The 27,299-nt window shown below is 33.0% G+C and overlaps 3 protein-coding genes and 2 long non-coding RNA genes across 5 annotated transcripts; 3 read left to right on the top strand and 2 right to left on the bottom strand.

Moving 5' to 3' along the window:
* Positions 1 to 7,000: 7,000 nt before the first annotated feature.
* Positions 7,001 to 10,400, top strand: LOC139907513 (uncharacterized). Its single transcript, XR_011784190.1, has 2 exons — positions 7,001 to 7,709; positions 7,772 to 10,400. It is a non-coding gene; the product is annotated as an uncharacterized lncRNA (long non-coding RNA).
* Positions 10,401 to 16,566: 6,166 nt separating this feature from the next.
* On the top strand, positions 16,567 to 17,923 carry LOC121126187 (coiled). The gene is made up of 3 exons (XM_040721495.2): positions 16,567 to 16,783; positions 16,858 to 17,499; positions 17,562 to 17,923. Exons 1-3 carry the CDS (start codon positions 16,708 to 16,710, stop codon positions 17,897 to 17,899), a joined length of 1,056 nt encoding a protein of 351 aa, XP_040577429.1. The 5' UTR covers positions 16,567 to 16,707; the 3' UTR covers positions 17,900 to 17,923.
* On the top strand, positions 17,920 to 18,376 carry LOC139907511 (uncharacterized). Its single transcript, XR_011784188.1, has 2 exons — positions 17,920 to 18,060; positions 18,213 to 18,376. It is a non-coding gene; the product is annotated as an uncharacterized lncRNA (long non-coding RNA).
* A 505-nt stretch (positions 18,377 to 18,881) lies between these two features.
* Pink1 (PTEN-induced putative kinase 1) lies at positions 18,882 to 21,294 on the bottom strand. Its single transcript, XM_040721665.2, has 5 exons — positions 20,879 to 21,294; positions 20,630 to 20,798; positions 20,271 to 20,571; positions 19,844 to 20,205; positions 18,882 to 19,796 (listed from the first exon to the last, which is right to left on the bottom strand). The coding sequence occupies exons 3-5, from the start codon at positions 20,501 to 20,503 to the stop codon at positions 19,138 to 19,140; spliced, it is 1,254 nt and encodes a 417-aa protein (XP_040577599.2). The 5' UTR covers positions 20,504 to 20,571; positions 20,630 to 20,798; positions 20,879 to 21,294; the 3' UTR covers positions 18,882 to 19,137.
* A 150-nt stretch (positions 21,295 to 21,444) lies between these two features.
* PolD2 (DNA polymerase delta subunit 2) lies at positions 21,445 to 22,946 on the bottom strand. Its single transcript, XM_040721493.2, has one exon. It carries the CDS (start codon positions 22,944 to 22,946, stop codon positions 21,615 to 21,617), a length of 1,332 nt encoding a protein of 443 aa, XP_040577427.1. The 3' UTR covers positions 21,445 to 21,614.
* Between the last annotated feature and the right edge of the window lie 4,353 nt (positions 22,947 to 27,299).

Raw genomic sequence — 27,299 nt, 5'->3', positions numbered from 1 at the left:
TCCATCAGAAATACATGTTTTGAATTAAAATTTGTGCAACTAACTTTAAGTTAACATTCAATCATTAACTTTCAAGTTGAATTAACCGAGTTAAAGCCTTCCCTTTCTGGTGGTAATTTAGTTAAAGATCGTACAGATTTACTTGCACGACCCTATATAAATGAGATATATAAATATAAATGGGATCTATTAGTTAATGTTCCATTATCCCAAGTTACACAGAAAATTGATTTGGTCTACCAACAATAAAAGGGAACGGCAGTTTTGTTAATTTGTTTTGTTTCTGGAATGAACTTCATCATTAGGGTCAAGGACAAATGATCGTGGGTCTATTATCCAGATATAATCTTTAGAAGGTGAAACTCTGTCGATGGTTCAAAAGTCATTTGAAAAGTCCGAGCAAAGTACGAGAGATGGCATTGCCGGAGCGTATTGATGGAATGTTTAGTAAGTTGTATCTCTAGGAAGAACACAGATCAACTTTCAGCCATATTGGTCTATCTTTTTTTTCAACAAATCGGCAAGAAAGATTATGGCAACTATCCTTTGGATTTGCAAGGAATAATCCTCTTCGACCACCTGGAAAAGGGTAAAACTATTACAAGAGTATATTATTTGTACGAGCTGCAAGAAAGACGCACACGATTGGCCCAAAAATTCCTTTTCCATTACGACAATGCACCAGCTCACACCTCAGCAGTTGTGGTCATAAAAATAATGAAAAAATGATTCCTACTCGAGATTCCCACATCTCTAGCAACCTCACCCACCTACACTATTCTTTCATATCATAGATTTTATTTATGATTTCTGGAGTAGTAAACTCCAGAGGTCGTCAAGAACGTTCAGTGTCACTTGTGCCCCTATTGCCCCTCTGAAAATTTTGAAACCACTTATAAACTGTTTTAATCGAAGGTCCAGATTCCCCATAATGTTTATCAAGGTTCTTTTTAGTCTCTTGAGGTGGTTTGACTTTAATAAAGTCAAAAGATTAATCAACACACAAAATTATTTATAGACACACCTTTTCTCAAGCGGATCACTTCCCCAACCTATGGGTTAGAATATATTATAAGATAAATAAAGGTGTCCATGATGCTCAAAGAAGTAGTGGCTGAGGCTAATCATCTATTGCTGGAAGCTGCGATTCTTTTGCACAACCCGTGGTCTGGGGTGTACCTTAGGATATTAGAAAGGGACATATATACTCAGGATAGTGGTGGTGATAGGGGCTGGTATCCCTTAGGGATAAGCTGTCCACCTACATAACATGTTCGCCAAAGTACTCTTGAAAAATAAAATGGACTCTTTTGTGACAATATACAATATAAGTTTCAATGAAAATGCACTAGATCAGGGATGTCCAAATATTTCATTTAATTGGCTGCAATGCCACTTGAAATATTTTAATTGGTTGCAGAACATATTAAGTTTAATTTCATGAAAAATGATCTACATAAAAAAAAACTATTATATAAATTTATTTCAATTGAGGCCAAATATAGAAAAAAGCCAAATCTAATTTTCTTGCCAAACTCCCAAAAAAAGATTATCAGGCAACTCTGTTTGAGTCTCAGAAAATACGAAATGAACATCGAATATTTTTCAATGTTTGTACGTATTACGAGCGTTCTACCTGTTTTCGATAATATTGCGACAATTTTGCTAAAAAATACAATCTGAAGTGAGGATGAGTAGTAGTCGGCACCTAAACATTATGGTGGATGTTAATCATAGGTTGGACATCACTCCACTAGGTTATCGAATTGCTGGCCATGAAATTGTATCATAATCAAATCCTTAATGATCAAATTGCTTACCATGAATTGTTTAATAATCAAATCCCTGGGACGCACGGGGATTTTTCCGTTCCAACGGGCATTTTCCACTTTGCCCGTGCATTTTTCAAAATGCCTGATTTTACACATTACTCGTAACACAAACACCAACAAAATCTCACTATGCAATGAATTCAAACCAGAGACAAAGTAGGTACTAAAATTAGTATATTAAGAAAAACAAAAATAAATAAACTGGGCAACGATTTGAATAGAAAAAATGCTAAATACTTTTCCTTTAGTAATTATAATTAGACTTTATTATTTATTTATACGACAAAAAACTCATTGATTGACCAACAAGCATAAAATGATAAGGAGCATAATTCCATCAGAAAACAAACATTTATAAACGTTTCATATGTTGAGAAATAGTTTTATTTTTTAAGGTTACCATACCCATATATTCTTAATTATAATTTTCTTTATTCTACCATTTAACATGTATCCTTACTAAACGTGCAGATGTTGGTTTTTAGAACTCACAGTGCCTGCTTTTTAGAATTCTCTTACTCGATCCGATTGTTTATCATTTTAATATCATTGATTCATTTTAATATCATGAAAAATACTTTTAAGAACTAATGTATTTTCCATTATACACAATAGTCGTATTATTTGCTATTACTTATAGCATAAAAAAATATTTGTTCGCTGTTCCCTGATTATATCATAATCGATAAAAGTGATTTGTAAAACCATTAAAATAAAAAAAATAAAGTGCAATGGATATGGCTCTAAAAATAGTATTTATGTATATTGTAAATATATTTAGAGTGAAGTTACTCATTTAAATTATGAATATCGCATGTCTCAGGGTCAGTTGCTGTATTTTATTTACTTTGAAAAATTGAACTTTTTACTTCAGTAAATGTTCCAGGGGATCCAATAGTGTGTTTGAATGACACCTGGCTTGGTACCATGCATACTCGATCATTTTCCTCACCAGTACTTAGCTCTTCCACTTCTCTATTATATGCTCATGGACTTGATTCATCAAAGAAATTGCTTATGTTGCAATTGGGCTTGTCATCTTTCTCAACATGGGCGATAACTTTTGGACAGTACCTATCGAATTTTTCTCCTTTTTTTTTTCACTTTGTTGAACATTGAATTATGAATACTATTAACATTGCCCAAAACAGCCTACCACACACCTCCAGTTATTGCCTCTGATATATGATGACGGCAATTTAAGTAAAACACCTTTCTCTCTATCTTCTCTTCAATTAGCTTCGCTGGACCAAATGACTCTGTTGTACGCTATTGAACAATATCAAGTGGGGGGAGCATATGCTCTAAGCTGTTGGATTTATTAGAACTTTCCATACGGGGCATACAAAAAGTTTCCCTTCTTCATATTGTGGAGCACCAGGGATAAGTACCGCAAGACTTCTACTTTGTATATTTGGCCAAGAACATACCTAGTAAGTTTCCATCCCATTGTGGTGTGAAGTAATCAGATGGATTTTCTTTCAACCAATTCATGTACATTTGGCATAAGTTATGGTGAGTATTGATGTGATAGAGTCCCAGGTAATTTACATTGTTACAAACCTGGTCACAAGTAAAAAAATAAACGTGGAAATTATAAGTGTACTGCAAATAATTTTGATGAATATCCTTGCATTGTCTTAGTGTATATTGAACCCTCACAAGTATTTGAGCTTTAACTGGTCTCTCAGTAATCCTCACTTTAAATTTTTCCAATTTCTGCTACTATTTCAGTCACTGATGATAACAATCTACTTTATCTTTATTGTTAGAAGCTTTTTTTTGTTTAGGAAGAAGTCGAGTTTTTAAGGCAAAAGGGCAGAGATGCAACGAGGAATGGAAGGTTAATCAACCCTATCACCTGATTTGCTAAAACGTGGATATAAATTAAATCGAGATCTGTTTGATATTATTACCATCAAATTCAGTTCAAGTACTCAGAAACATAAAAAATACTTTAAAAGAGTATTTTAAATCCAGTGATAGAATTGAAATGACTTTCAAATTCCAAGTGGAGTGGTGATTTTCAAGTCAACTTTTGAGTTTTTTATTGTGTGATCAAGTCAAGTTACAAGTCTTGAAAATATTTTACAGAGTTCAAGTCCTCACCTTTGGTTTGAGGTTTACAGTATTTAAAAAATCTTCAAGACTTCCAAAAATGTATAATAAATAATTAAATTTAATTTGATTTCGGAAATTTTACCTGTAATTTTCTAGTTTCTCCTTTAGTTGAAAATGATCTAGAGGAGCAATGGAATATATTCAGATTGTCTTCTGTTGTTTCTGAATTTTTTCTTTGTCTGCTTACATTTTAAACTCCAATATTGAAAGAAATAAATAGACTAATTTTGAACCTATATCATCAAGAACACGTTCAGGGCGGACTGCAGTAGGAGACCTAACCGGCAACTATTGCGAGGGTACCACAAGTTAAAGTTATTTTTACATGTGTCCGTACTGATTGTATGTTTTTATATGATGTGCTGCAATAAATGTGGAAAAAAAATCTATATATGTAGAATCTTGATCAGATGAACAGTCATTTTTTCATATATAGGAACAAAAATTGAACTACTTAATTTTTTCCTAGATGTTTAAATCATAACATAATATACCTATTATTTAATTGGTTGTAATAAAAATTACAAAATAAATAACTCCTGCAAATTCAAATATACCTACTATATTTTTTTTTTAAAGTACTACGACATGATATTAAATCAAAACTAAGTTTTTATTTTTTAACAAATTTATAAACATAGAATCAAGGTAATTACAAAATGTATTTAATTTATAAATGATATTGCATGTTAAATAAAATATAATCCAAGTAAAACACAGGAAATATGGAGAATCGGACCTGAATCTATAATACTGGTCCCAATTCATGGAGGAGACAAGCGTTTCTTTGTCAGAGCTTTTTGCATACTGAGTAATTGAGATGTAAATCACTTCTTTACATTTTGAGCCAAATAGAGCATAATATTTCGGAACAACGGGACAATTGAGACGATTTGACATGTATATTTTTAAAATGATGATACGATGAGACAATGAATAACTCTTCTTAAAGACGTCTACAAGCAATGATGGGATATAAATAAAGGAAAACATGTAACATAAATGGCTTTAATATAGGAATAAAACTGGTTTAAAAAAAATCATATTAGTGAATAATTTAGAATTGTCAAAAGTTGTTTTGATACAAGGCTCCATAATTATCGAGCATATTTAATTTATAATTATCATAGTAACACAAATTTTGAAATTGACGAAAACAAGTCACAAATATCATATCATTATACCTATGATGTTTAATTAATATCATTAAACATTTGAAAATCACGAGTCTAGAAGCATACAGCAGTTGATATTTCTTTAAAGGCCAGCCTGATGAGTTGAGGCGGAGCAGACTGTAGAGACTGACTACACTCCATTAGCTCAGTTTAAATTCAGAAACAAGAACAAACAGTTAATAAAGGATCATAAATTGGAGAAATACACTTTTATATATATTTATATTGTGAAATACTCCAGACATAAGTTAACGTATTCAAAATTTAGATAATATATAATAATATTATTGATATTAAAAAGTAATCACTGCTGTAATTCTATGTAATATATTGGAATTAACTTTTGTGTTCGTATTTTTTTCCACATTCGGAACATCCATATCCAAAGATAACGGAATGCCAATGAAACTACGAGAGGAATGGTTAAACGAATAAAAAGACTCACACTAATAAATTTCCTTAAGGCCTCGACATTCCTCACGGAGATAACTTAAATCGTGCATCCAAGGATATAAAAATATACTCCATAAAGATATTTTCAAAAAATGTAATGCCAATATAATTGTCATATCCTTTATTATATGCAAAAATTTATTGCACTTGGGATCACACATACGCAGCTTTGCAATGGTAGAACGGTTCCCATGAGTAATGCCATACTCATATCCGTATGAAATGTAACTTCCGCATTATTATCTGAATTCTGTAATTCAGCTTTTTCTTTATCTTCTGAAGATAAACATGTTTTATAAAATATGTTCAATCCAATTTGATGATAAGTTTACAATTAAATACTCAACATTAGCATGTGTAACATTCAACTAAATTTTAGTATAATGTTTGTTAATTGAATCTGCTTGCACCTGAAACATTTTTAACTCCGATAACCTGTTATCGCTACTGCAATTCTCCATCTAACAGAAGGATAGTAATAAAAAGTGTATATGTAATTACAACAACATGAATCTAAAAATATAGTTGATTTAAACTATATATGTATGTCAAGATATAAATAAATTCAGCATTTCTTAGTTTGCTTACAACTTATAGTTATTAATTAGTTATTATTGCTTGATTGTATTAAACGTAGTTTTGAGTCGGTTTTTATTTGTTCGATCCAGTCCAGTAAGTCATAGGACTGTCAGTATTAGAACTGATTTAAAAAGAAGAATTTACGATTGAGTGACACCATCAAAGACTGTATTAAATAAGCTTTTAGGACTGAACTGGAACGAATTGAGTCTGAACTGGACGATACAATAGTCATTAGTCTTAAATAAGGACCGACAAAGCACAAGCGAAACAAAAAATATTTTAAAACTAACATACATTTCACTTCTTCAGCCATCTACCCAAAAATTATTTTAACATTATTTTTGAGAAACACAGTTAAGATAGAAGGTCAGTCATAAATGAAAGTTATAATTCTTAGGAGCAATTGATGGGCAATGCTAATTTTGAGTTTAAATAAGAAAGTTATTGTTAATTAGGAAACACAAAAATGATCTATTAATATTTTTATGTAAAGGTAAAATTATTCGACTACAGGTCCGAGGGATGCATTTCGCAAGTGAACTTCAGGCAAAATATATAAAGGGACTTGAATCCTTGAGTCTTGGGGATTAAACCCTATGCAAAGATACGTATTGGGAATTTTTACTTAACTTAGCCATCAACGACCAAAGTTTAAGGAACCAATCAAAACATGACTGCCTCTTTACAGGTCTTTATCTTTAAAGAGTATTCAGTTAATTAATGCAATTTGACTGAATTGAAAGAATTATCTCGGATTTTTTTTTGAGAAAAATCTTGATAATTGTCTTAAAAAAGTCGTTAAAGAGTATTATTTATTCAAATTAAGAGCCATCTAACAAGTAAAAAAGATGTAGGTATGTTTGTGTGTACAACGTAAGTCATTTTTGAGGTTATCTTAGGACAGTGAAAATACTTGATCCGAGAAATGACAATACATTCGAGTGTGTACTTCATATTATAAAAGAAAACGAAAATAGTGCCTCATAATGCCAGGGTGACTCTATATAACCGTGCAAAGACATCTTTTACTACAGGATATGAACGCTAAAAAGGAGCATGTGTATTTTACCAGAACTACGTGCTATTCATTGTCTTCCTGTAGGGTAGCCGGACTTTATAGAAACAACAGACTATATGGAGACAGCCAATCAAATTACTTTCTCCATTAAGCCCATGAACGGACTATATGGAGACTGCGGGCTATTTGGAGACATTGTGGATAAAATTAGAAGTTTGGACCATTTTTTCCTCAGAAGGAAAAAAAAAAAAGATAAGTAAAGAAAAGAAAAATAATAAAAACATGAAATATTATTTATTCTTATACAATTTCTATCAAAGATTTAAGTTTTGACAGATTCCATCTTTGAAGCAGAACAGAATTTGTGTGGTGGATAGACTATGGATAGCAGAGAGACCCAAGATAAATTTCTCTTGACTTGATGTGCACAGTCGCCCTATCCCTAGATATCGTCAAGAGTCCCTTGGTCCTGGTTGGATTACTTCCTACCTATCTAAGTAGCCTGCTATGCCAACAGATACCCATCGCGTGAATAAATTGTTCATTAAGTAGTAAAGTTCAATTGTCAGTTTGTTTATACTCTATTATAGGTCTGAGTGCCCACGAGTAAGAGAGTCTGGACGCTGAAACAGGTGCCAATAGTTAATGAAGCATATGGAAGAGTTCCATAGTGAATATGAATTATTGTGCGGAGTTGATCATTATTTTGTAAAAATACCTGCTTACTCTTCGTTCTGTTCCAAAATCCCTTAAATCACTGGACAGTTCCCAGGCCCTGACATATCGTTTTCCAATGGAGTCTAAATAAAGGAAAACATAGATATGTGTCTTGAGAAGAAACCAAGGACCACAACTACTTTTGTAAATTCGAGAGAGCAGTTAGCAAAGGAGTCCAACCTAACGTACGAGTGGAAATGGAGGACATGCCAAGGATTCTCCCATTGTTCTTGGAAGTTGAGGTACTCACTGTTTATGAATTACTCTGGGTTCAGATTAAAGTAGATGTTCAATGCCTTCGTGGAACTTCGTGATGAGCAGTGGGAGGCTGGAACGAGTGCCAATATATTCATGAGAAAAACTTGGTGACTATTATCACTTGGAGAGGATCAGAGTACGTAAAACAGGTGGTTTATGGGAGTTCAACTGGACATTAGCGCACAAATGCAAGCAATACTGAAGATCGACTCCATGCCTTTGTCAGAGGTTGCTGGGGTCGCTCGAGGACTTTCTCCAGTTTGAAGCCGTGGCGAGAGGAAGAAAGTAATTTGATTGGACTAGTGACAAGAAGACTGAACTCTTAACAAATACAAGGGGAGAACAGGAAAAAATCTAGACTGTCCCTATGGGGGAAGAGAGAAATAACGTGTTTCAACTGTGGTGAGGAGGGCCACATTGACCGATTCTACCACATTAAGAGAAAGGAGGAGGGGACACTGTAAGCCCAAGCAGTATCCCGATACAAGGACTAAGCACAAATATTCCAAAAGCTGATATTTTAGTGAATGGGAGGAAGGCGTTGGGACTCATTGATACAGGGTGCACACAGACGATCCTTAAACCCTCCTTCCAATAATTTTCTTTTTTCCATTTCGTAACTATTGCCCCACCATCTTCATCATTTAACTCCTCTTCAATAGCTGGATTTCTTGAGACAAGTTCATGACTTTTTGCAATCAAAATTACTTTAAGTCTTCTAAGGGCTTCCACGGGGGATGGATGAGTATTGTTTCCTGTGATGGCATGAAAACGTGAGAATACATTCCCAAGACACTCTTGATTTAGATGAGTATTTAAAATGAGTTTCATTCCATCATCCTTGATACTTTGACATAACAATTTTGTGGAACGTACGGAGATTAAAATTCCTCTTTGAAATGGAAGCAGAAATTTTTCTTTGTTGGGACTCAGAGATCCCGATACAAATTTCCATGAGCCTTTAGTTATCAGTCTCTGTTTCCGAATCCATACTAGGTGCCTGGGCCATAATTGATCCTTTAGTTTTTTGATCAGCTTTTTCTTTTCGCAAATTTCCATACGATTATCTCTGGAGCATTTGGTTTCATCTGAACTTGGAGAAGCAAAGGGAATTTGGAATGAGGGACCTGTATCACTTTTTAATTTCTTTTTGACCTTTAAATCTAGATGATCAGCCTCGAGATTCCATTCAAATTCATTGGATGTAAAATGCCTATCACAAATCTTGGCCTTCTAAATATTAACTCGGTCTTTTCTTTTGAATACTTAGATCGAAGACGCTGGAGCATCAAATTTTTCTGATGAATTGCAAAATACAGGGCATCTCGTGGATTGGGACAGCAGGATAGGCACAAACAAGTTTTGAACCTCCAGATGATGCCTTTTGTGTTAAATAGATCCAAATTACCAGTTCTCTTCACTTCAACAAAATTATCTAAACTGCCGAAAAAGTGACGTCACCAGGCCAGCTGAGTCAGCTAATACCAACCAGACAGCCTTAGAAGACCCTTGTTGCCTCACGTTTAGATATAGTCACCTTGATTATATGGAGTGATATTCACGACTAACTTTTTTTTATCCACTCTCAACCTCGAATGTGAGAAAGAGTGGAAATACTATATGAAATAACATATGAAAGCTAGCTTTCTGTATATTTCTTGTTGCCAAATGTTAATTATGATTTAGAGAATAGTTATTAATATACTGGCAATTATTATTTACATTAAATTGAAAATTTCATCAAAATAATCATATGTGACAGAGTATGAAATTAAACGAATTCTAAACGATTGGTTGATATCAATTAACATAAAAATACTAAATCCATTTTTTTTTTTGTCACAATTTCTTTTGGTATTCATTTTATACATATTAAGGTCACTTGATTATTTTTCAATATGGTATAATAGGCAATATAATAGAATTATGGATCTTCAATGTATGGCTGGAGGCTCGCTCCAAGATCTAATTTTTCCATATTTCGTAATAAAGTGATTTTTTTATATACCAATTTGTCCATCCAGATCGAGATCTCAGGCCATTCAACGAAATCTAATCGTTTTCAAATCCGGGATTGACTTTTTTTGGTCCCACTATATCGACAAAAAATTTCTAGTCGCAATCTTTACACCGATTTTCTCTACTACTCTGATTTATTTGTTGTACAAATATACATTTAACTTAATATGACGTCATTTTAACGCATTTCAAAACTTTGAAAAATATATGGTGTAATCTACAGCTCATTTATAGAATAGTTCTTGTCCAAAATTTAAGTGAAACCAAACTCTTTTATTTTGAACCGTATTTAAAATATATAAAAAAAAATTACAATATATGTCCTCCTCCATACGCTGCACTAGACTGGGATAGAAAATGGTTAAAATATTTTATGGATCCATCACTAAATTTCCAGCAGTTCATGTGTATGGCCCACCACGATGTCCTAAAGGGAAATTGTTGGGGTCCCACAAATCAGGGGGGTCAACAGAAGAATACTATACCAATGGATCAATAGATCTATTAGATACCTAGAAATTCGCGGATTGGATTACTGCTCCGGTATTCAATACCATCTCCAGTAATAGTTGAAGATACAATGATGCTAATAAGCTAATAGAGTACAAGTTAGATAGAAAGTTCCAACATGCAGTCATTACCTATATACTGGAGATAGTTGTACGTGCAGTTTGGAAAAAGTTGTTCCCTAAAACTATGTAAGAACATCTAAAAAGAGAAATAATTTTTATTTTCCCTATCATAATTTAAAGTAAAAATGCGCTCAAAATAATCTAAACAATTTAGATGACTAACTACAATGTGTTTTTTCAAAGTTTTCATTTCCCCTTTTGTCAGTCGAGGTTGCAAGTTGATGAAAAAGCTCTACATAATCCTTTGACGATTGAGTTTTTATGCTAATGAATATTAATTTCTTTATGTTATAGCCATTAATTACCCTTAACCAGTCTTGAATGTTGAGGGGAAATGAGCACTGTTTCTGTATTGAAATCTTTCATTTAGCACTTCATTTATTCGCTCTTTTTTAATTGTTCTCCAAAGACATCTTTTATCTCTAGACCAGGGATGGGCAACTTTCATGATAAGGAGGGCCAATTTTTTCTAAGCACTATTATTAGAGGGCACCTTAACCACCCACTTCAAAAGACTGGATCTAACAGACGCTACAAATTATTCTCAATAAAATCATATATATATATATATATATGAAACGGATATTTATTCCACCCAATTACAACTATTTTCTGCATAAAAATGCATCTTTACAACGAGAGAACATTTGCTTAAAAAAAGTGGAAAAAGGAATTTCCACTTCTTCTGCGAAAGGTAGTCGGGCCCTGCTATTGTTTGTGTATGGGGCCCTTTATCAGTCAACAATATAATTAAAAGTTTTTTGTTTTTTTTACATATTATTAATTATGATTGGTCTACTGTGCAGCCTGCACTGAGTAAGGAAGAGGACTGAGTGCGGCCCTGGGACGCTATTTGTCCATCCCTGCTTTAGACAAAAGTCATGAAACGACGACCATATGATCAATGCTTATCCAAATATAGAGGCAAAGAGAATACGTTTTCATTTTTATATTTTTATTATTGTTTAAAATACTGATGTCATTATCAGCTGTCTGCTTTATTATGACTTTCGAGGGTATAACAAAAATATTTATTAGATAAATGTTTAATGAAGATATACTACGTATAATTGACATATACGTTTATTATCCGTTACAGTAGATTTGAAAACGTCACACTCCATGAAATTGTAATTCATTATGAACCATATTCTAGAATAATAACTAATAAAATGACAAAGTAAGAGTATTTCAAAATATATTTGAAGTTCCAAGTTTAAAATAGAAGGCTTAAATTAAATATAATCTACATACTAAAAAATAAAAAATAAACCATGATATATTTAAGCTAAATATACAAAATTAAACAATTAGAATCAGTTAACTAATAATAACAATAAATTATAAATACAAAATATTGAAATAATAGATTGATCCAAATAATATTTTCTTGTTCTGACATCGGAATTCAGTTAAATATGTCCTAACTTTAGGTTGCAAGACACAAGCTGGACGTATATACAATTGTGCACGGGATAGATATATCTCTACCGATGAGATCTAAATAACTATTAATAATAAAGTAAATTTCAAAATCATAAAATTAGACAATAAATATACTAACAAAAAAAAATGTTAGAATTAAATCCTTCTCTTCTTCCAATTTTAGTACAAACAGCTTCTAGATTCCTACATTCATTTATTTCATGTTTATCTAAAAAAACAAAAGTTAATCCACAGTCAAATTTTTAAATTAGCAATAGCTAATTATGTTGTAATGTCCAGCAATATTATTCCTTATTAAGAGCATCAAGAAAGATTTGTTCCCCGTTATTTATGCTTTTATAACAACATATGTACTATTATCATGAAGGATACACAAAATTGCTAATTATAATACTACACCCAATGAAACTAACCCCTTGTTGTCACCATTTTAGCAGTTGTTTTTGCCTTAAATGAGTTTTCTGGACACCATTTCTTGGAGCTTATGAAACATAGCTAATTATTAAGTGATTAAAAAGTGATATTTATTGACTATGTAATATTGGAAAACCTAATGTTCATACTCAAGTCTTTAAGTGAAGAAACTAATGTCAGACAAACTAGTTACAAACCATCCAAAGCTACTACCCCCGTTGTTGTGACCATTTAAGCAGTTGTTTTTGCCATTTAATGAGTTATGTATCATAATTCTTGATATGTTTAGCTAAAATAGAATCATATTCTATGATTATATTTATAAAAAAATGAATACTTACTGTAAGATGGTACAAAATTCGAAGTTCCATTTCGTAATTTGGTGTAAATTACTCTAAACATAATGAAAATTATCTCAACTTAACAATTTACAATGGGGGTATTTCTATAAATGACATCATTACCAACACCCTTCATTAGTTTAATGATAGTTCCTCGTGAAGGGTGGGGTTACCCTTATATTTCTCTATCAATTTTTTGAACGTAGGATGATAAGTAATGGATAAGGATATATTACATGCAATAAGCATCTTTGTGAGATAAGAGTTAAAGTCTGACTTGATGTATTCATCATTAACCGATTTTATAGATCCAAGCTCTCGATATGAGATGAGTATAATGAGGGGCGTTTAATTCTAGACAGGGCGCGAAAGGCACATTTATATCGACAAATCCGACAAGCCATCTGTTTCTCGTCCGGTAAGTATTTTCCAAATTCCTGGGCCTCCATTTTCATAAATCCAGACAGAAGGTGACGTTATTTTAGGCATTTTATTCAGTTCTCTATCGACTATCACCATCTAATATTATATTAATATTGGAAAATATAGGTGGGAATGATAACGTTCTTGATAGAAGAAGATGCATATTATTTAATAAATGATGCCATGCGTATGTATACTTTTCTCGTCGCACGCTTTTCTATTCTTACCAAAATTATCACCCTTAATTATAGTGTCATCTACTAATAACTAATGTTCTGGTTTAACTATATTCAGAACTTTTTTCCAGATAGCCAATGCTCTGTTATAATTATCTGTTATTAAATGGCTCTCTGTATTAGGATCTTTTCATGGCATTTCCACAAACTAGAATTTTTGCTTGGAAGTCCATCACTGCGATCAATTTATTATCAGATACATGTTGGCATATACTTAAATTTTATCCAACCAAAATTTTTTTAATGTCAAAAGTTTCGACACTATTTTTATATATAGCTTCTCTTTCATTCATTTCATGTTTTTGTCCTATCACTACTGGATCTTATTCCTTACATTTTGTTTGGTTTAAAAGTGAAGAATGACCTTCTCTAATTTTTTTCAAAAAGACTGCCTATATCTATTATCGAAGTGAATCATATATGTTCGTCAAAGAGTCTGATCCGTTATTCTGATATCAATAACATTTTAGCATATTTAAAAAATAAACAGAATAAACCCAAACTAGCTTCAAGCATAAAGTATGCCATTGAGCTATTGGAAGCAGCAGTACATCATCAAGACTTTAATTCGAAAAATCCTATCAGCTTTATTATAGAACAACTTCACCTTCACTCTGTAATTACGAAAGGACGAAGATACTCTCCTACATTTGTAGGAATTTCAATGCTTTGGCAAAATACAAGCCCAGCTTTATATAATCAAATTAGAGAATCTTGAATTATTTACTTGTCATCTGAATCGCGTGTTCTCAGTTCAAGGAGTGCCAGTCTCAACAATTGATTATTTAATGTCTATAATTAAATTATTGGATGAAAAAGACAAGTATTTTTCCATAATAATTGACGAAGTCTATTCTTCTCAGAGAGTTGAATTTAGTGGTGGCAATATCTTGATGTAATAGGAATGAAAACTATTTTAAAACCATACTTTGTTTTATGTTGAAGAATGTACTTGGGAAATACGACATGGTATCTGTAGTACCAATAACAAATATTAAATCTTCCATTATAAAACAATATTATATGAATAATATTCTAGAACCCGTTGCAACCATCACGGATGCGTATGCCTCAAACAGAAAATTCGATATGGATGAACTAGGAAATAGAAATTTCCTAGATATATACGGAATCCTTTTTCCACTTTCGGAAGAAAAATATTTATGTTATTCGATTTAGTACATATCGGCAAAAAAATTTATAGCAACATCACTAGCAGACGAAAATTATCATGCCCATCTTCTGCAAATGAGGATGTTAATCTTGAAGACAAATTTGGGTATTTTAGACAAATCTACTACATGGAGCAGGCCCAGGGATTGAAATTAGCCGACAAATTTAATCATAAACCAATTGAAAAGTGTAATGTTGTTCTTTCTGTAAGTTTTTTTCACGAGTCCACTCTGAATGCACTTAACCATTATGTGTCGAAAGATGATCAATTCAGAATCTTCAAACAAATAGCACAACTTATGAATATTCTTAGGCGCTTTTGGAATTGCATAAATGTGAACTCTAATACTATGTACGTCCAAAAGGGAAACGATTCATTAAAACCAATTTCTGTAAATGAGCGGGAACAAATTGATTTCTTGATTAAGTCTGCAGAATGGATTAAAAAATGTGAGACACTCTCAAAGAAACATGGAGGTGGTTTATCTTCCGAGACATTTTATCCCACCTATCAAACATCCCTAGAACAAGCTGATTTAGTCATATATTTACTGGATAAAAATAAAGTTAAATTTATTTTTCTTCGTAAAATTAAGTCGGACCCAATAGAAAATCGTTTTGGATGGTGTAGACAACTTGCTGGTGGAAATTACTATATCAGTTGTTGACAATTTTTTAAGGCTGAAAAAAAAATCGTATTAGCCTACTTTTAAAATCAATTTTAGTCAATACTAAAGAGTCTAATTATACAATTGAAGAAGATGGTTCTACATTTATCAGCCAATATCCTGCAAGGGAATTAGATTCACTTAAAGGTCTGGAGCCGTTCATTCATTTTGTATGTAGGTATGTTACTCATTTTATTTTAAAACCGTTAAATCGGGAGTTCTGCACCAAGTTATTATCTTCAGATAGAGATATTACTTTGTCAATACTTTGCTAAAAAAAGCCCATTGATCTAATCAACCTTCTTAAAGGGCATCTCTATCAACTGTTATAACATATTTTTTCAAATAAAGAAAAGCGAAATATTATTTTTTGGCTACTCCAAGAATTGTTTTTGTAAATGGTGCATGAAGATTTTTTATTTCTAATCAAACTACATCATGGTTTGAAAAATCTTCATGCAGTAATAATCATCTTCTCAGCAGCACTTTCTTTAATCAAATTGCATAAAAAATGAGTAATATATTTGAGGAAAAAAATTGTGTCTGAAGCTATCTTCATGTAAATAAAATAAAAAAAGGAAAAGTGCTTTCAAAAATTTTCTCTAATAGTAAAAAAAATTTCAAAGCTAAAATCTGATTGAATAGTGAATTAGCTGCTTTTTTTCTTCAATTTTATTTGTATATAGTACATATTATATTTTTTTCATAATAAAATTAAGTTCAATTAAAATTATATGTTAAGCTTTCAATAAAAAAATTCAATGTTTACTAGTTTAAAAAGGGTAAGATTCTTAACTTGATGCGGGAATGACTTATGAGTCATAAGTTATGACTTATGACTTATGAGCTGTTAAAGTTACAATCTACTGGATTTACTTTTTTAATACGATAAATCAAGGAAAATACTTCCTTGGATAAATTCATTTGCACTCTAGTAAAAAAAAGCACACACCAAACGAAGAAATCGTTCCATATTCATTTCAGTGTTCCTTGCTCTATTAGTTATTTATTATTATTTCCTTTTTATGACGTCACAAATAATAATGAGCAATTAAGTAAAGAACTACAGTCAACAGTTGACTAACATTCCACAACCAATTGGTCCACAAGGTGGCTATATAAAGTCATCTTGAGAAGTCCATGTGTAAACTGACACTCTGAAATATAAAAATTAAAAAGGACTATACAATTGTACAACTATGGAGAACGAGCGATATTTATCAACTCCGGATTTTTGTACTATTCCACCCTTACGGTTGACTCAAGATGACCGAGGTGAGTTACAATTATTCGTTATTATTATTGAAGTGACAAAATAAGAATTCATTTATTATTTTTGATCCCTCTAGAAACGGTTAAAGAGGCATTGAAAGCTGCAAAAGTCTTTTCGGAATTAATTTTAAGTTCAATTAAGAAATTAAAAGGAGAAGAAATCCTTTTGAAAGGTTTAATCCGAAGGAATCAACGTCAATTTGTAAATGATAAGGGTTTTAAAGATCTAAAAATGATTGTTAAAACTTTACGTAGATTCAATGATATCAAACTCAATAAACTTATCCTGGATTTTTATTCATCATTCCCTACAACATTCAATATTATGGAGAAGCCACCAGAGTCGCTTGCTCTCGTTAAACAGTCGGATTTACGGGTTGTGATCATTCGAATCTATCAGTCTATAGTGCTCTTGGAAAAAATTAGAGACGTTTACACACTAAACGCTGGAGAAAATTGCTTTAAGAGGATGAGGTTGGGTCATCATTGGTCTCTTGCTCTTGCTTGGCTTGGATCAGTCTCGCGAATTTGTTCTTTAGTTTCAAACTCAATAATAAATCTCATGAAGGACACTTATGACGACTTGATGTCCTTATATGCACTAAATATTCTTGGTGGCGAAGATACTACTTTTGAGCCTAACAAATTAAATCTTCCACCTAAATTTGGCGATAAAACAAGAAAAGAGACGAGTAATGAAATCCTTCTGGAAGTGGGAGGTAAGATTATGAATATATTATTTACCATGATATATTTTGCATTACTATGATTTTATATTTAGTTGTTGTTGAAAGGAAGTCTGAAGTTCAGATGTCAGAGTCCATGTTAAAAAGAGGGAGACTCATTGTTAAAACCTTTAGTGCTTTTAAAGTCAAAAGCTCTTTATTAGATTGGATAAAACAAGAAACAGAGCAGAGGAAAGTAAATCGAAAAAAGTCATTGACAAAACCTTTGTCGGCTGAGAAGTGGAAATCATTTCGAAAACAATTAGGCACGAGCTCTCTAAAGGATGCTCGAAATTTACTTTTGTTATATGTATTATATCCTGAATCATCAAAAGAAAATGGATTCCCCTCAAATTGGAATGAAATTTTAAAAACAATTATATCAAAAAGTTAAATAAATTATACATATTAGACTAAATGTGTCCTTGTTGCTATCTTTCGATCCATCGAATTAATATAGTCGATAATGTATCTACTGACTGTCAATACCTGCACGCGATAGATCTTTTGGATGTACTTAAGAGAATTCAATCATACCTGTTTCTCAAAACACAGGTACAGCAACTGTTTACTTAATTTGTGTTTTAAGTAAATCTACTCAATATGATTTTATTATATTTAATTATATCTAATGTGATCATAGGTGCAGGTAATTAATTTAATTTTTATATTCAAATATACGCATTGATCTATGTTTTTGACTGCAGTCCATGGGTTGGAATGCTACGTGTGCAAAGATCAAGATGGAAATACGGCAAAGTGCCTGAAAACAATTCGTACATGTGAACAAGAACAGGATCGATGTTTGTCAACCATTCGTTGGGGAAGTTTTCCCTACTGGAATGAGGGAGCTGAAAAACAGTACTACGTTTCTAAACGCTGTGCAACTAAAGATGAATGTGATGGAGAAATAAGGGATTTAATGCCTTTATGTCATTACTTGTGGTATGAGGACTGGAAATGTGCAGAGTGCTGTCAAGGGGATCGATGTAATTATTATGTGACTGTGAGTATCTCGTGAGGAAAAAATAAGAATTTGACTAAATAAACATTTTACATATATAGCTTGGAGCAAGGTCAACGTATTCGCCTTGTGTGTCTCTTTTGGCGGTGATGCTTCTGCTATACTTATCTGCCTGGTTTTAACATAATACAACGGATCGTATCCACCCCTTACAAAGTTATCTATGACTATAGTCTTAGCTCCTGATTTCATATTTTTATGGTAATCAAAATTTTCTCTGTGATAGGATAGTACTAGGTTTCAACGCTATAATATTCAACTGTACAGTCAAAGTTATGGTTCATTCCTGTATTTAGCCTTGTACGTCGCTGTTTTTAAAAAATTATAAAAACATTAATTAATAATGGAAAAATAAACCAAAATCATATTTTTTTATTTCTTGCAAATTATAATCTACTAAATTACATATTATTAATTTATAACTAATCAATCAATTTGTCTCCGATGTAATCAAAATAGTTGCCTCCAATCTATGTAGTAATATTTATCACAATCATATTTTTTTGTTTAAAAAAACCATAAAATAAATGAAAAATTGTAAAAATAAGTAAATTTTGTGAATGTATACATGTTATGTATATCTGTATATTCATAATGTATTACAATATTTAATAGCACTCTCTAATCCAATGAAGTGCGTCCATTAGACTGGTTAGACAAATTCGACGAAGAAAAGTCGAAACTAATTTAAATTCTTTCAATTCTTGCTCGTCCTTGGCAAAGCGGGCTTCACACAAAACTTTAGTAGTGATAGTAAGGAGCCATTGTAAAACAACATCCTCCTTAATGTCATCATATGAATCAAACCAAGAAGGAGGTGCCCAGAGTAAAAGCTGACAGATATCTGCAGCAAGAAGGGGCGAAATTCTTTCATTAGGATCGTCCTTCCCAATAGATTTAATCAATTCCTTAATATTATTTGGAACTAGTTCAGGGAGCTGTGATATTCCGTTTCGTTGATATGCTGGGTTTGGTGATCCGAATATTTCATAAGCTATATTTGATGCTGCCCAAAGGTCGGCCTTCCGATAATCTAATTTGACAAATGTACCAGGTCGTGCTTCTTTAATTTCTGGTGCCATTAAGGCAGGGTTACCTCCTTTATTCACGTCAAAAGATTGGTAAGGTATTGACAAAGTACCTATTGAGCATCCAAAATCCGTTATTACAAGATGTGGAAAATCCTTCGATCCTGAGTATTCTAAAAGAATATTATCGGATTTAAGATCCCTGTGAGCTACACGATTGCTAACCATGTGCAAAATTCCTATAAAACCATCAATTTGATTATGTCATAATTTAAAAGAAAAGTACCTTCTAAGAGTTGAGACAAGAGAATAAGTGATGTTTTCATTGGAATCCCAGTTGCTTTTTGTTCCGACAAAAATTCATTAAGAGAAATATTATACTTTTTCATGAGCAAAAATAAACTCATATTCCTTCCAAATCCAGTAGGGTTAATTCTAATAGGAAGAGCATCTGGATAGAGACTCATTGATTGAGGAAGCTTAGGAATTTGATCTACAAATACAGTGAACATCTCAACAATATTGGGATGCCAAGGCAATTCCGTTGTTTCGATTTTTGACTCCCTACGCCAATGTAAGTAATCCATAAAATAATCAACTTCATCAGAATTACTATCCAAATTTCTGATTTGGGCCGGTAAAATTTCACTAAGAGAGAGATTAGTATTTAATATTGAATATACATAACATAAAATTAAAACAATCATCATTACTTGGACATGGTCTTAAAGATCGTAAAAGCGTTGGATTCAGCATGATAGTTGAACATCATCTTGAGTGCAAATGGGTAGCATGGAGAGGATGATTCTTTGAATTTAGCATTATACACAACACCACACCCTCCTTTGGCTATGGGAGACCCTAGATCCAAGTCCTGGACCTGCTTAATTTCCTTAAAATCTCCATGTACATCTTCTTTTTGAGACTTCCAAAGAGTAGATGGCATGGACTTTGCGACAGTTTGGCGTATTTCTCTCACTACAGAATGTATTTGATCTTTTTTAGATACTATGCCTGAAATTTTAAAGGATTATAGATTGATTTAGGATTCAAAACTGGAATTGCTTCATACCATTGACGCTGGAAGATGAATTAGAAACCAATGATACTCCAATAAACGCAAGTAAAGGTGATCCTCGCCCAAAAATTTCCCTAATCGCTCTTCTATGAACAGTTGCATCAAATTTAGATAAAAATTTTGAAGTCCAATTGGACGTCAATGACACGTTTACTCTACTACTCTAAAAATGACAGATGAGTCAAATCCATTTAATATGTTTTGTAATTATGGTAATTAATGTTAATATAATAATATACAAACTTCTTTAAGAGCCGTTGTCGCAATTTTGTCCCCAGTTCTGGAGAACAAATATGTGATTCTAAACCTTTTAAATAATGTATTCGCGACGTTAAGAAAGATATTGGATTTAATAAGGAATCTTCCTCTATCGAAACTCCGATAATAAAGGTTTGGACTCCTTTGAAGTTGAAGCGTAAGGGCCGAGGCTACCCCCTTGCTAAATAGAATACTCGACTTGATCACCAGCTTGACAAATGACAGGCTGCTGCACTAAGGTTTTAGATGAGGCTCACTTTTCCTTTTTTTTCCATATACAGCTATTATTTATATTTACGCAGTAGTGATCATCGAGTTTAGCAGAAGAAAGGACGAGTCTACTTCATACGATATATCACTACTCACTCAAAAACATTATTAAACATGACATTTATTAAGTTTGAGACTAAGTACATACTGAACAATTGACTGGCTAGGCATTTTTCTCTTAAAAACTGTATATTCTACAAGAAACACAGAGTGATAGCTTAAAATATTTAATAAGCGATACTGATAAGCTATCTCTCACTCTAGAAGTAGTTCCATAAGAATTAAAATATATTAATGTATTTTATTATCACAAAGAAATATTGTCAATAAGTAATAGTATAATAAGTAATTCACAAGATATTACATTGAAATGCATTTATTAGGATAATTTATATTTATATTCAAGGAGGAAAGTAGATTAAAAGTCATTCACTTTAAAAAACATTCTCAGCTAATTAGTAGAGAACTTAATTTCTTTCGTTGACAAATCCTTCAAGTTAAGAAGGACAAGAGATCCACTTGTTGAGAAATTAGGGATTGTAAAGAGTAGCGTATTGTTTGTGAATTTTGATAGATGTTCCTTTCCATGAATGGCACTAAAGAGCACATGAGGAAGAAATTCCATGACGAAAGGATCCTTGTCTTTGTAGGGGAAACAACCCAGAGTATCTGGACTGGTAGGACTGATATGCCCCCATTTGAGAATTTCTTCCATAACTTGCAAAGGATCCTTTAGAGAGGAATTCCTCACAATATCCTCTACATTCTTTCCCGAACTTCCATAGATCTTTGTACCCTCAATCTGGAAGAAATATGGGTTTGTGACAGTTTGAAAAGTGGAGGCATAGGCTGCAGCACGAGGGAAAAGACATTTGTGAAGAGGCTGTTGAGGCATCGAGGCATTACTCAATTCATCACTCTGTCCCGGTATAATATCCACTTTAATGGACTTGACAAGCTGCAACAATGCATTTTCTAAAAGACGCACGCTCTCAAAAATATCCTCATCCCCCCCTCCTTTCTTGGAACACTCCTTTCCCAAGAGTCCTCCCGCAACAACGAGACGCTCAATGGAGGCATTTTCTTCCTGATCCCTGGGACATCCTTCAAATCCAGTAAGCCAATCCATGGCCAATTGAAGGTTTTCTAAGACTTGAGAGCTGTCATGAGATACTTGAATATTGGAGATAAAAGCAATGTACATATTTCTGAGAGGAATGTAGCGCTTGATCCTCTCACTACGAGGAAAAAAGACTTGTTCAACATCCAACTTTCCATCTTTATGCTTGCCGTAGACACCCAGAACAAGACCCGTCACGAGGTGCGTTGTAGCAATCTTCCCAATCAACTTGACCCTCTGGTCCTCATCCTCGAGTATGAGTTGATCATCCTCTGAAGTGAAGTCAGAGTTGAGAGGAGAAGACTCTTCAACTTCTCCTTCCAATTCTCGGAGTATATTCGGCTTCTTCTTTTGAAGCTTATAGAGCGTGCCAATGACGCAACAGGGCTTGGAGTTGCCATCCGAGAGATGACTCAGACTCCTAATGCTCGCATCCTCTCCTAGTGCAGACTCGCGAATCGAGCGTTCCACATAGGGCTTCATGCAATTGAATCGAACGCGATACACATGATAAAATTGAATGCCATAGTCTTTGGCTTCCTTCAGAATGAATCTATCAGAGAGATTTTGATAGTCTGTACCAACGATGCGATCATATCTCACTTCGGCCCGTACAGTAGCCGACATGGGAGCACTTAACAAGGAATCTCCTGACACCGTCATCCTTCACATATCATTACGAATAGAAACCCGGGAAGGTGACGTCACATAATTTTCTTGCTTTTAGCCATCTTTTAGCTAGGAGTAGCTGTTTTTGGTGGAGCAACACATGCGTACATAAGAAAAGGAAGAATCGCGCGTCGTTTCCTCGTCAGCTGTTATCTGACTTCTCCTTCGTAGTCGTGGTGTGCTGCCTGTGTATGTACTCAATTCGTAAACTAAACTCAATATCAATGATACATTTAATACCTCCATCGACGATCATCCTTCATATTCCATAGGACATGGCTGCCAATTACTTTCTATTGCTTCAAGATACATTCTAGCCGTTTAGATTGGTTAACCATTACGATATTTACAATTAATTATAGTTATAGGTTTAGGTCTAATAGAAGTTACATTATTTATTAAGTAATAATAATATCAATTCTCAATTGATTTTTATCACTCCTAAGTTTTGAACTTCGCGGTGATAAATTGTGCCTCGTATAGATTTGTGACAATCATTGGGCAAAGGATACGAAATTTAGTGGATAGATTGAGGGAAGATACTGATTGTGGGCGGAAGACAACTCACTCCTAGCTTTACCTTTATTATCCTTGACCATCTTTTCCACTCATTCTTGATTCAATCATGATTGTTTCCGACTCTATGAGTGATCACACATACTGTAAAAGACGGGTTGGACCCAAACAGAGAGAAATACATCGTCTTAGAAGGATGATACGAGCCAAAGATGAACTAATACGTGAATTGAGGAAGAAGCTCAAGATTTATGGAATAAACTATACACCCAGTGATACTCAAAATACCATCATCAATTTTCGTTCAACCAAGAGTAAAATGCTTCAAGTTCATGATTTCATGACTTCAGTTCAGAAACTTTCCATGGAATCCATCAAGATAGTCATAAAGAGATTTGTTTTAAAATTTTTCCCTGATGTCATTAAGTTTTCGAATGTAGAAGCATTAAAGCTCCAACACTTGTTGAGTATTAACAATGCACAATTTCAAAAACTTAGGAACTTTGTTACTCTACAAGATAAATGGATCAACTTCTCGTGTCATGCACACGTTATAATTCAAAAAAAGGTTCAGCTCTCGTATTTGGGTTTGAATTTAAATAACTGGTCCTGGGGGACGGAGAAGTTACCTTTAAATAAGGAAAATATCAAGGAACTAGGGTATATTGCAATCAAAGATTTTAAAGACTTATTATATATTAAGCTGAGTCATTATTTTGAGGTGAACATGATGGAGTTTCCTAGTCAGTGGGGAGAGAGTGTCATTTATGTTGCGCTATTTGGAGATCAGAAGAAAGCGATGGCTGGACCCTCCTATGAAGACACTTATAATGAAACTTTTTGTATAGTCAACTCCGTTTTGAAAACGCCCGTCTCTCCGGGCCACTTGCATATTTTTGCAGTTTACGAAGATACGGACAAGTCAAGTCATCTTACTAAGACATTCGGTTCTCTACATGCACAGATATCCTCCCTTCAAAATTCGGTCTACAAGAACACAAATGCAGTGTATACAATTAAATTTATTTATATGTCTGATCCTGCAAGAGTTATTTCTGCTTTGGGATACCAGCCTGCCTCTACTTCTTATCCTCCATCTGTTGAATTGAAAAGTCCTTCCGATATCCCTGTTAGTTTTGATCTAGAGAATATTTATGAGAATTCTTCCGTGTTTAATGATGCTGCAGCGGAGACTTCAAGTAAAGAGGGCGGAAATTCTAAAAAAAGATCAAGTTCGGATGTCTTTACTTCCATTGAAGAAGTGGGCAAATCTCTACATTCTCACTTCTCAAGATATTTCTCCAATTTTAGTAGAATACGAAATAGAGGACTTCGACTCAAATGGGCATTACAAAATTATTATTTGAGCAAGATGTAAGATTAACGAACATCTCGAATTATAATAGTAAAATATTGTCATAATGAATCTTCTACGTTATGTCACGTATGAATGATTTTTTTAAAAGAAAGTTCTAGTGATTGGTGCAATTTCATGTTGGATAATGATGACAACTCTACAATTATCGTTCATAAAGAAATGTGTTCAACTCTTAAAATATCTTTCTCTTGCTTTGATTTGATCTGCCTTCATTTTAACATCAAATCCTTAAAAACATTAAAATATCCTCTTTGTGAATGAAATTCACGTCAAAATTTAGGATGACCGTTTTCGAAGATTCAGAATACTTTTGTTATTTATACATATTATAAGAATATATATTTGTAATTATACCTAATTAATGAGTTTATTTGAGTTATTTGTAACATTAACACATTTAATGCTGTTTATAGTTTAGTTCTTTCATTTGAAATATGTGACTATTATATCCTCTTATATATTTAAATTCTTATTATTTTTTTTGCTTCGAAATATTAGGACAACATTGCCAAAAAAAAACAGTTCCCTAAGTCACTTAACACGACGTCTGAGCCAGTATTGAAGATGTTTCAGTCTGGCTTCTGTTTTGTTTTGGCCATGCCATTGCTGTTATTCATTACTAATGTCGGGTTAGAATTTTAACCCGACATTAGAACCTTCAATATTTATTAATGTGCAATATTAAAGTACTCATCAAGTCGAGTATATGAATATCTTCCCACGCTCTCCATAGAATAAATGAGAATTACTGAAAAAAAGCGATTTTAAAAATTAAGACAAAAGTACTTACATATTGTGCAGTAATAAAGAATGAGGCACTAATGTCGGGTTTAAATTGATGTACGTCTCATTAACACATTAAATGGGAACTTAGTTACTAGATAAATAAATGTTTTTAAATCCATTATAATTTTTATTTGATCCATTACACCCCATTTGTAATTTTGAAGGCTATCTTGAGATGACTTATTTTCTAGCAAAGGATACAATTAAACGAAGCAGTGGATTGAAAAAAAAATTAGACTGGGTCAAATGTAAGAATTTATCTACACTAAATATAAATGACATGAATTTGATTTCCCCATTTAAGTAATGAAAAGCCAGCATTTCTATGGGGATCCCCAAATAATTCTATAATTCCGTGCATTCCTCCTGCAAGTTTTTTCTCTCTCCGTAAATCGGCATTTTGTAACATAGCTACTTTATTTGCTCTATTTTTGAGGAAGGTATTATATATAATTTTCACTTAAATAAAGATTTTCATCGTGGACTCTAATTCAAGGTAATTAATTTAATGAAGCTCCAAAACACCATGAAATCAAACCACCATATATTTCGGAAGTTGATTACCAATAATTATTTAATAAACTTAGAGGAGACATATTTTTAAGGCCTGGTAGCATACACAGGTTGATGAATGGGCCTAACAAGCTGTGGAGGATTTATTATTGCAATATTAAATTCAAATTATATGTTTTAAACTATAATTCGCAGCTGCGAGTCTTTGAGTACATAATTCTAGTCTATTTTGTAGCTTTATTTTCGAGTTAGTTGATTTAGTTACTCATTTAAGGGCTCAGACAAAGCCAGTTGAAAAATAAAAAAAAACCGAATGGATGACGTTTGACGCTTCTCCCTACTAAATTGGCTTCTTCTATTTAAATTTCATATATATTGTATTGTGATCAGCCATGCAATCGAACAGGGCCAATCTGAATCAATTTGGCGCCTTATACAAAATATTAGCCAATAATATGTATATTCAACAATATTAAACTGTTACACAAAGCTGAATACATTAATTGCCTTAGACATTTATTATATTCTGAGAAAATATAAATACCTTTAATAATATAATAAATAATTAAAAAATGTAAAATCCATAGCCAATGCAAAATATGAAATTGAACTATGAACAAAAAAAAACTGTGGACAAGTGTTACAAAATAAAAATATTGCAACTGCATGAATATATGTATAGTGTATACCGTTAATATGCAGTATGCACTTATTAACTGGTTGGAACAGTGCATTCAGGTCGGGTTGTAGCCGAAAATATAATATAGACAAGTGATTCAGGACTAATTCTATCCTCTCACACGGTAAGAACCCCCCTAAAGTCTTCATTAATATCTCTAACAATAAATCATAAAAACAGAACCCACCCGTCTGGAGAGGTTAACACTATAGACAATCTAAGACCACTGTGGGTCTATTAGAGAGGAACTCTCAAGAGGAATTTACAAACTTTTGAAAAATCAGCAAAGCAATTAAGTACCATTCAGAGGCATCTCTAAAAAAATCAACATGAAAATAAAAAAATGAAACCCGACTGGGCCTGACAATTAAAGACCGACTAGACCCTATTTTTATAGACGCAATTTGGCCCAACTATAATGTTGGAAAAATCGAGACCGGCCTGAAAGTCGGTTTAAGTTCGGGGTAACCTTTTT

This window comes from Lepeophtheirus salmonis, unplaced genomic scaffold (assembly GCF_016086655.4).
Source record: "Lepeophtheirus salmonis unplaced genomic scaffold, UVic_Lsal_1.4 unplaced_contig_486_pilon, whole genome shotgun sequence".
Classification (NCBI taxonomy): domain Eukaryota; kingdom Metazoa; phylum Arthropoda; class Copepoda; order Siphonostomatoida; family Caligidae; genus Lepeophtheirus; species Lepeophtheirus salmonis.
The sequence above is the reverse complement of the archived record's forward strand: the minus strand, read 5'-3'. Positions and strand labels throughout refer to the sequence as shown.

Coding starts and splice junctions, on each gene's coding strand:
- LOC121126187 (XM_040721495.2), top strand. CDS start 16,708: ATGGAGAACGAGCGATATTTATCAACTCCGGATTTTTGTACTATTCCA. Junction 16,784..16,857: donor GTTGACTCAAGATGACCGAG/GTGAGTTACAAT, acceptor TGATCCCTCTAG/AAACGGTTAAAGAGGCATTG. Junction 17,500..17,561: donor AATCCTTCTGGAAGTGGGAG/GTAAGATTATGA, acceptor TTTTATATTTAG/TTGTTGTTGAAAGGAAGTCT.
- PolD2 (XM_040721493.2), bottom strand. CDS start 22,946: ATGACGGTGTCAGGAGATTCCTTGTTAAGTGCTCCCATGTCGGCTACT.
- Pink1 (XM_040721665.2), bottom strand. CDS start 20,503: ATGCCATCTACTCTTTGGAAGTCTCAAAAAGAAGATGTACATGGAGAT. Junction 20,206..20,270: donor ATCTTTAAGACCATGTCCAA/GTAATGATGATT, acceptor TCTCTCTCTTAG/TGAAATTTTACCGGCCCAAA. Junction 19,797..19,843: donor CTTGTCTCAACTCTTAGAAG/GTACTTTTCTTT, acceptor ATGGTTTTATAG/GAATTTTGCACATGGTTAGC.